Below are 10,216 nucleotides of genomic sequence, written 5' to 3' on the forward strand. Positions count from 1 at the left end.
ACAGGGGCTACTGTAAGCTCTTGGAGGATTGGCTACATTAGAGCTGTGTCGACTAATATGCAAAAGAGTTCCTGCTACAAATCTCCACATTTGCAGCTCACGGCCTCTGATCAGTGGCATTTCACAGGGAAACCCAGCTTGGATTTGTGTCAAAAATTATCAGACGAGACTCTCCCCATCTTCGTGCTTCCCCCAATGACCCATCCTGTTTCCCCCTTAAGCAGCGGCAGGTCCATAACAAGGGCATGCAGTCCACGAATCAAAGGCAGTGAAAAGAAAGAGGCACAGAATCTAATTTAAGAGACGTTTTTTAATTTATTCCCAATAAAAAAAGTTGGAGTTCCTTCATAATTATTGGATGAAATTATGTTTGGGGGGGGGGGGAGGCAGGGAGATTGGGGGGGGGGAGAAAACACGCTTTGGTTTGAGAATTTTCTTGAGGAGCCAAAAGGGTAAAGAGTAATTCCGTGACATCCCACCGTTGCAGCAACAGACTAGATAAGTACGGAAGGCGGTGGGGATTCCCTTGCTTATTTCCCCCACCTCGAGTGGTGCTTTTGGTAGTCGCTGGATCACTGAAGCAGAAGGTAACAGACCGCACGCCCCGGAATTCTCACAGCGGTTTGGAACGCTTTGGAAATGCCTCCGAGTCCCAAGCGTACAATAGTGTAGTCCCAATCCTGACCCGACAGTCCTCATCGGAGAAAATATCGGCCGGCACGTCCGTTTCTTCCACTGTATTGTTCCCGGCGGGGCACGGCGCTTTCTGGCTCAAGCGTCACAGCTCGTCGTGGGCTGTCTTTGCTACGATCACCAGCTTGGAGAGTTCCGAGCGGAATTTGCCTTCCTTGTGGGAGACTGAAAAGAGGAAGACGGCAACAGAGGCGTGAGACGTGCGGGAGAGGCGAGATGGCAGAACTGCTTGGCCCCGGGAGCCCTATGGGTCCCAGAGGCTGAGAACTGGTAGCAAACATCGCAAAGCCAAGCAAGTTCTGTGACGTGGGATGGCTGTCTCCAGAGAGGGACCCTCGTGAAGCAAGGCTGAAAGCAATTTGCAGGGGTTGGACGCAGAGAGAGCGCGACACAATCCATTTTTGGTCCCACAGCAAGAGGGCGTGGCCAAAAAGTCACCTGCCTGAAGACGATCTAACTTAAGATGTATCACAGTGGGACAGGGGTACCCAACCTGGTGCTCACCAACATCTTGAGAGAGTTTGGTGCAGTGGTTAAGAGAGGCAAACTCTAATCAGGGAGGACCGGCTTTGATGCCCCACTCCTCCACATGCAGCCAGCTGGGTGACCTTGGATCAGTCACAAGTTCTCCCAGGGCCAGTCTCTCAGGAGCAGTCCTCGAAAGAGCTCTCTCAGCCCCACCTACCTCACAGGCGGTGTTCCCTCTAAGCTGAATTAGTGTGAGCTAGCTCACAGGTTTTATTTATTTATTTATTTATTATTTTATTACATTTATACCCCGCCCTCCCCGCGAACGGGCTCAGGGCTTCCAGCTCACACATTTTTGTCTTAGCTCAGGAAGGATGGCCCCAGATCAAACGAATTTATGTAGTGGTCAAATCGCTCACTCACAACTTCAGTGCCAGTAGCTCAGAAAGTAGAAATTTTGCTCACAGGACTCCATGGCTCAGAGGGAGTATTGCACACACGGTGTCTGTTGTGGGGAGGGGAAGGGAAAGGAGATTCACTCTGAGACTCCGAGTGAAGGGCGGGGTATAAATCCAATCCCTTCTTCTATTTATTATTAGGCTTCTAGCAGGCTCAGGGCGGGTTGCAGCAACACTAAAAAACACCGTCCAACCATTAAAATAGCCGTTTAAAACCACATTACAATGAGAACAATTAAGGTCAGCGATGACAATTGATGGCACCCTTTGCCCTATCCATTGCCATCTTCACCTGCTCCTGCTTAGGTTTCCCATGTGACAAATATACTGGAGGAAAGAGGCGGACGAAAGACAATGCAGATGATAACAGAACAGTTCACAACAATGCAGATGACAACAATTCAGTGCAAGGTAAAGGTAAAGGTCCCCTTGCTCGAAAGCCAGTCGAGTCCGACTCTAGGGCTGCAGTGCTCATCTCCGTTTCAAAGCCGAAGAGCCAGCGCTGTCCGAAGACATTTCCGTGGTCATGTGGCCGGCATGACTAAACACCAAGGTGCACGGAACGCTGTTACATTCCCACCGAAGCGGTACCTATTTATCTACTTGCAATTTCTTGCTTTCGAACTGCTAGGTTGGCAGGAGCTGGAACTAGAGACGGGAGCTCACTCTGTCATGCGGCAACTCGGGTCTCGAACTGCTGAACTACCGACCTTCCACAGCCTGCAGTTCAGCGTCTTAACCACTTGAGCCACCGCAGCTCAGTGCAGGGAGGCCAGTATAAATAGATCTCTGCTGCCTCGGCCCGAGGCCTTTCCTGGCACCTGCCAAGTGTTTTTAGAAGTGAGTATGCAAGGACTTCCAATGAAAAACAATGGCAGTCATTCACTTAACACTGGAGAGAAAAATGCCGTTTGTTCTCAAAGGTAAACGCTCCCAGTTCGGCCGTCTGACTCCTCCTGCTTCCAATACAAAATATCAACACACAATTCTGGCTAGTAGATACACTTATAGTCCGAAATACAAACAAAGCAGGGAGATGAGCCGGCTACACAGACTTTTCGGTAATCCTTTCTCAAGACTGGACTTCTATTGAAGCCACGCCTGCAAACTCAATTCCCAGCACTGAAAGCTCCCAACTCTGGCACAGCGTCAATCTCTCCAGTCAGCCGTTTGAGGCTGTGCCAGAGTCACGACAACCGGGAGCCAAAATTACCACCGCTGATGGAACACCCACGCTACGAATTAAATCCCACAGATCTGTTCCACTTAGGGTATGGGGGAGGGGGGACGAGTTGGGGGTAGGGTTGCCAGCTCCAGATTGGGAAACGCCTAGAGATTTGGGGATGGAGCCTGGGGAGGACAGGGACCTCAGTGGGGCACAATCAGGCCCGTGGCCAGGATTTTGTGGCTCGTGGGGCAATATTTTTCCCTGGTGGGGCTGAAGTTCTCAATGCAGAAAGACAAGCCATTTAGCCAATAGGAAGCTGTTACCAGGGTAGATCTCTAAATCGCAAGCTGTCAACCACTTTAGAAGAAGAAAAAGAAGAGATTGGATTTATACCCCACCCTTCACTACCCAAAGGTGTCTCAGAGCGGCTGACAAACTCCTTTCCCTTCCCCTCCCCACAACAGACACCCTGTGAGTTAGGTGGGGCTGAGAGAGCTCTGACAGAAACGGCTCTTTTTCAAGGACAGCTCTTATCAGAACTACGGCTTGCCCAAGGTCATCCATCCAGTAGAAGAAGAAGAAGAGATTGGATTTATACGCTGCCCTTCACTACCCAAAGGTGTCTCAAAGCGGCTTACAAACTCCTTTCCCTTCCCCTCCCCACAACAGACACCCCGTGAGGTAGGTGAGGCTGAGAGAGCTCTTGACAGAAACAGCTCTTTTTTCAAGGACAGCTCTTATCAGAACTACGGCTTGCCCAAGGTCATCCATCCAGCAGAAGAAGAAGAAAGAAGAGATTGGATTTATACCCCACCCTTCACTACCCAAAGGTGCTTCAGAGTGGCTTACAAACTCTTTTCCCTTCCCGTCCCCACAACAGACACCCTGTGAGGCAGGTGGGGCTGAGAGAGCTCTTGACAGAAACTGCTCTTTTTTCAAGGACAGCTCTTATCAGAACTACGGCTTGCCCAAGGTCATCCAGCAGGTGCAAGTGGAGGAGTGGGGAATCAAACCCGGATTCTCCCAGATTAGTCCATGCACCTAACCACTACACCAAACTGAAGAAGAAGAAGAGGAGGAGGAGGAGGAGGAGGAGATTGGATTTATACCCCGCCCTTCACTTGGAGTCTCAGAGTGGCTTACAAACTCCTTTCCCTTCCCCTCCCCACAACAGACACCCTGTGAGGTGGGTGGGGCTGAGAGAACTCTGACACGGCTCTCTGGCTTTAGATGACGGTTCTCAGCTGCTGGAAGTTCATCATTTCTGCTGGCCTAAACAGCAATCCTGAAAACAAGCCGGGGGGGGGGGGGATGACTTCTGTAGACAAGAAAACCAACACGTAGGCAGAAAGGCTCTCTTAAAGGTGACCAGTTTCTTGACATACAGTTAGAAGGAATCCTAGAGGTCACCCGCTCCAACCCCCTTCGCTCAGTGCAGGAAACAGCACCCCACTCTGCTTAAAAGAGCACACTCCTTCTAAAAAAAAAGTTTTTAAATGATTGAGGAAAGCATTTACAGGAAAAATTCTTGTGCAGCTGTGCCTTTAAGAAAGGGGGCAGCGCCCCCATAAGCCCCACCGTAGCTACAGGCCTGGACAGGGACCTCAGTGGGGCACAGTGCCATAGAGTCCACCCTACAAAGCAGCCATTTGCTCCAGGGGAACTGATCTCTGATCTGGTGATAAGCTGGAATTCTGAGGGATCCCCAGGTCCCACCTGGAGGCTGGCATCCCTAATTCCGGCCACGGAGGTGCTTTCCTCCAGCCCAAGGAGCCTTTCAACCCCCCCAAGCATCATGACAAGACTTCTTGGGCCAGAAGTCAGCACACTGCTAGCCTAGCAGACCCGCACTGTCGAAGCCTGCAACCTTCTCACAGGGAAAGCGACAGTTCCAAAACTGCAAGGAGGAGGGAGGCACCAGCTGAACACCAGTGGGCTTTCACGAGCACCCAAACGGCACAGCGAAAGCATCCCACATTTCTCCTCCAGCATCCACCACTCCCGGCTTACCGGCCGTTTCGGTCACGTGGAATTCTTCCTCCTTCAAGGGGACGTCACTCTGTCCTCTGGCTGCGGCCGCGGACTGCAAAGAAGAGGGGCGGAAAAGGTGAGGGAGTCCCAAGAGGTTGTGGATGCTCGGAAGCGTACGCATTTAAACATGCCCAGCCTGCAGAGACGCCAGATTTCCTGGACCTAAGGAAGCACTCGGGGTTGCAGCTTTTATGGAAGCGAAGCAGGCGTAGCCCGACCTGGATGACCCGGGCTTATCCCCTAGATCACATGAGCCACGGAGGGTCAGCCCTGGTCCGTATTTGGAGGGGAGACCACCAAGGAAGTCCGGGGTCGCTACGCAGAGGCAGGCGATGGCAAACCACCTCCGAATGTCTCTTGCCCAGAAAACCCTACTGGGTCGCCACAAATCAGCTGCAACTTGACAGTGCTCTTAGAGATGTGAAGGCCCGGAAAAAAACTGGGGAAATTCGGGGGGAAAACATTTTCCCCCTGTTTTTTTCCTGAAGCCTTTTTTGTTTTTTTCCGAAAAACTGGAAAAATTGAAAAAAGAAAAGTAAAAAAAAATGATTATGGAACGTTTTATTTTAACATGATGAATAAAATATTTTAAGACAAGGTGTTCAAATATTTTCCAAATCGTTTCTAAAAAATATGTATGGTATCAGATTGGATCTAATTTCTGTGCACTGAGGGCAAGCAAGTCCTAGGTTACAAACTGAACTCTCCAATGCAAGAACAAGATGCATTTCTTCCTTTAGGAGGTGCTGTTGTCACAAGAAAATAAAAAGGTTTCAGTTTTGTTTTTGCATGTGGGTGGGTATTCTGTTTGCAATCATTGTTTGGATACACTATATTTTTAATATGCTAGTTGTGATAATTTCATGCCAAGTAAAAATGTCCATAGTCATATTTTATGTTCCTAAAGTAACAGAATGACTTTCAATCTAGAAAAACTTTCAATCTGGAAAAGAAAAAAGAAGTACTAATTAGCATTTTTTTCAATTTTTCCAAAAGTTTTCGATTTTTCCGGGGAAAAACAGAAACAAACCTTCAAAAATTTCCAGAAATTTTACATCTCTAGGTGCTCTCCACCACCAAGCAGGTGTGGTCTGGAAGGGAGGCTAGCACACTTTTCACCTTGTGTCTCTCATCCAAGGAGCTCAGGGTTTTCCCCTCCCACGTTTTGCCCTCACGACTGCCCTGCAAGGTAGGCTAGCTTTAGCGGGAACGACTGGCCCACGGGAGTCACTGAAGGGAGTTTCATGGCAGAGTGGAGATTTCATCTTAGGTCTCCCCAGTTCTAATCCGACACAACCACACACCAGGCAAGAGCCCACGGAAGTCACTGTCGCAGAGAACAGAAAAGAGATTTTGGTAGTAGCTGGAAGACAAACAGATTTCTAATAATCTCTAAGCAGTTTTAAGAACTAATTTAGCGGTCCAGTGGCACCTTTAAGACCAATGAAGCTTTATTCAAGGTATGAGCTTTTCTGTGCAAGCACACTTTTTCAAATACAATGGAATGGGAAATAAGTTTCAAACTCATAGACGGACCGAACATTAAATTAACATGTAACATGATGAAGTTGCTTTAAGGCAGGGGTGTCAAACATGCGGCCCGGGGGCCAGATGAGCCCCCCTAGAGGGCTTCCATCAGGCCTACAGCGGAACTGTCCATCTCCTGCTTCCAGTTCTGCTGCTGCTGCATCATAGCTTGCTTCGCCAGACTCTCTTAATCACTCAGCCATTTCATGTTTTAACCCGGGTGGCTAGACTCAGTACTCTGAGTGTGAGATTTCTGTGGTGAATGTCAATCAATCAAAAGTAGGTTTGCAGCTCACAGAGGTAATGTCTTAAGCATGTTTTTATTTTAAGTTAAAAAAAACCCTTTGTGTTCGTGTACTTTTATCAAGTTTAGTCTCAGAACCCATCTGCAGACCCTCTTCATAACCCTGCCTGATGCATTAGACCAGGGGTGTCAAACATGCAACCCGGGGGCCGGATTAGGCCCCTGGAGGGCTTCTATCAGGCCTGAAGTGGAACTGTGGCCGTCTCCTGCTTCCACTTCTGCTGCTGCTGCTGCATCATAGCTTCCTTCGCCAGACTCTCTTAATCACTCAGCCATTTCAAGTTTTCCCCTGGGCCCTAGACTCAGAACTCTGAGCATGAGACTTCTGTGGGGAATGTCAATAAATCAAAAGCAGGTTTGCAGCTTACAGAACTAATGTTTCAAGCATGTTTTTATTTTAAGAAGAAGAAAAAAAACCTTTGTGTTTGTGTCCTTTTATAAAGTTCATATCTCCGCTACCTGGCATTACATTTTTTGACACACATGGCCCGGCCCAACAAGGTCTCATTTATGTCAGGTCCGGCCCTCGTAACAAATGAGTTTGACACCCGTGATTTAAGACATGCAAAAACACTGTCTATAAGTTTGAACCTTACCTCCCATTCCACTGTATTTGAAAAAGTGTGCATCATGCACACGGAAGCTCATCCCTTGAATAAACCGCTGTTGGTCTTAAAGGTGCCACTGGACTCGAAATTTGTTCTACTGCTTCAGACCAACACGGCTGACTACCTGGAACTGTCTTAAGAAGTGAGCCAGGGGAACAACAGTGTAGTTAATAGCAGTGTTCCCTCTAAGCTGAGTTAGTGTGAGCTAGCTCACAGGTTTTTTAGCTTCCGGCTCACAGATTTTTGCCTTCGCTCAGGAAGGAGGGCTCCAGAGCAAACTAACTGATGCAGCAGCCAAATGGCTCGCTCACAACCAGTGTTCCCTCTAAGCCGAGTTAGTGCAAGCTAGCTCACAGTTTTCTAGCCTCCAGCTCACACATTTGTGTCTCGGCTCAGGAAGGAGGGCTCCAGAGCAAACTGATTTCTGCAGCAGCCAAATGGCTCGCTCACAACTTTCATGCCAGCGGCTCACAAAGTAGCATTTTTGCTCACACAACTCCACGGCTTAGAGGGAACATTGCCAACGTCAATGCCAGGAGCTCACAAAGTAGAATTTTTGCTCGCAGGAGTCCCACAGATTCGAGGTAGCATTGGTTCGTAGCGCTTGGCATAAAGCCCACCCCTCCCACCACGATCTCCCAGGCCCTTGAAAGAGACTTACAAAAGCCCCGCCGTACTCGATCTTCGCCCCCTTCACCTTTGCCTCGAACTGGGTGAAGAAGAGGTAGGATTTCCCCTGGGGCCTGGAAAGGGAAGAGAGAGACAACTGCGATACCAAAGAAGGAAGAGATTATGTACATTCCTGCCTGGGGAAGCAAGACTGCAGGGAGTGTCCCGCCTCATGACTGTCCCAGCAATCGAAGATGCCCATTTGGTGGGCACACGCAAAAGGGCCCTTTCGGCGGCAGCCCCACGATGACGGAAGGCCCCCTGGGCACCTCTGCCCCCTCCCTTTTTGATCTTCGGGAGGCAGCAGGAGGCGGAATGAACTATTTTGTCTCCTACTTAAAACAAATGGGATTTACCCATTCACGTTGCACCAGTATCTTTCCCTTCTTTATCTTATAGCTCGAAACACTCTAATTCTCCTCCCCCAGAAGTCCATCAGGGGCTATTAGCCCCAAGGTATAGATAGGAACTCTGGGGCAAGGGATGCTCTGAATTCTTGGTGCTTGGGGGGGGAGGCAACAGTGGGAGGGCTTCTAGTGTCCTGGCCCCACTGCTGGACCTCCTGATGGCACCTGGTGTTTTTGGCCACTGGGTGACCCAGTGTTGGACTGGATGGGCCATTGGCCTGATCCAACATTGGCTTCTCTTCTGTTCTTATGGATAAACATATGGAGCAGAGGTCCATCAGTGGCTCTTAGCCACAAGGTATAGATAGGAACTCTCAGGCTGGGGCAAGGGGTGCTCTGTATTCTTGGTGCTTGGGGGGGAGGCAACAGTGGGGGGGCTTCAAGTGTCCTGGTCCAGCTGCTGGACCTCCTGAGGGCACCTGGTGTTTTTGGCCACTGTGTGACAGAGTGTTGGACTGGATGGGTGATTGGCCTGATCCAACATTGGCTTCTCTTATGTTCTTACGTTCTTATGTTCCATTCCCAGTTTTATTAGGTGAGGTATCAATGATGCAGTTGATGTTGTTAAAGTAGGAGGTTTGAGGAGGAGGAGGTTGGATTTCTACCTTGCCCTTCACTACCCAAAGGAGTCTCGGAGCGGCTTACAATCTCCTTCCCTTCCCCTCCCCACAACAGACACCCTGGGAGGTAGGTGGGGCTAAGAGAGCTCTTTCAAGGACTGCTCCTGAGAGAATAGCTCTGAAAGAACTTGTGACTGACCCAAAGTCACACCAGCAGCTGCATGTGGAGGAGTGGGGAATCAAACCCGGTTCTCTCAGATTAGAGTTGGTGCTCCTAAGCACTACACCAACTGTCGTAGGTACTGCGTATATTTCAACTTCGCCCCCCCTTCCCATTTTTTCAGGGATGGGACAAAACTATTTTTTTCCACGTGCTGTGAAGATTTCCAGAAGTTTTCTCTCTCTGAAGCTGAGCTAGATAACCAGATGATCCAGGAGGGCTCCAGTTCAAAGAGCATCTCTGCCACAAGTGCAACGGGTGGCCTTAGGCAAAGTCTCCTCTCAGACCCCCCTCTGCATTATGGAGATGAATCCTGGCCTACCTTACAGGGATGTTGTAAGGATGACAAGAGAACACGTGGACAGAAGGGAGCAGTGGCGCAGGGGATTTTCCCCCTGCTTAACTATAACATCTGAACTGCCAAGCTTTGTCAGTTCTAGCCCCGTGCTGGTGTGAGCAACCAAGCCTTGTCCTAGCTCATCGTCTATCCAGCGATTCGAAAGCTTCGGCAAGTAGATAAACTGGGGACCACCCGTAAGGGGGTGGGGGCACACCACTCCCTTTGGGAAGGTGTTAGCTGCCATGTGTGACTTCTGTGGTGCGGCAAGATCAAAAGCCGAAAGATCTGTTTCGGCATCCCTGCAGTGGAGCGAGTCGGCCAGGCGGTGGCAGTGTGGCAGCGCGACATCAAGAAGCCCTGACGTCATCAGCCAGCCGACAAGAATACATGCCGTCGGAACACGACTGATCCAGCCCGCAGATAAATCCCCGGCCAGCTACAATGTGTGTGTAATTAAAAATGCTGTATGTTGTCTTCCCTATCCCCCGCGAATATTGTTAGTCAAATTGTCAAAGAGTAACTGTAAATCGCTATGAGCCCGCAGGTGTGTGGGAAAGAGCGATCAATAAATCGAAAGTATTATTATTATATTATAAAAGCTGAAATATTTACTGTATAAATGCTAAGTTCTCCACCAATGCACACCAGTTTCCACTTACTTTAAGCTGCCTTAAACCACAAGGAAAGTCAGGATAGAAATGTTTTAATAAATAAGTAAAATAGATAAGTACTGTGGGGTGGGTGATGCTGAGGCTCGGGGGGG

The 10,216-nt window shown here is 49.3% G+C and overlaps 1 protein-coding gene across 1 annotated transcript in view; it reads right to left on the reverse strand.

Annotated features, from left to right (window-relative positions):
- Window positions 1-379: 379 nt before the first annotated feature.
- The window catches only part of MYDGF (myeloid-derived growth factor), a 15,317-nt gene continuing 5,480 nt past the window's right edge, over window positions 380-10,216 (reverse strand). The window contains exons 4-6 of the mRNA XM_015426696.1: window positions 7,919-8,000; window positions 4,798-4,870; window positions 380-858 (exon numbers count right to left, since the gene is read on the reverse strand). Coding sequence (XP_015282182.1) covers window positions 779-858; window positions 4,798-4,870; window positions 7,919-8,000 — 235 coding nt within the window. The 3' untranslated portion in view covers window positions 380-778. The remainder of the gene's footprint in view (window positions 859-4,797; window positions 4,871-7,918; window positions 8,001-10,216) is intronic.

Source organism: Gekko japonicus, unplaced genomic scaffold, assembly GCF_001447785.1.
Source record: "Gekko japonicus isolate JY-2015 unplaced genomic scaffold, Gekko_japonicus_V1.1 scaffold2671, whole genome shotgun sequence".
NCBI lineage: Eukaryota > Metazoa > Chordata > Lepidosauria > Squamata > Gekkonidae > Gekko > Gekko japonicus.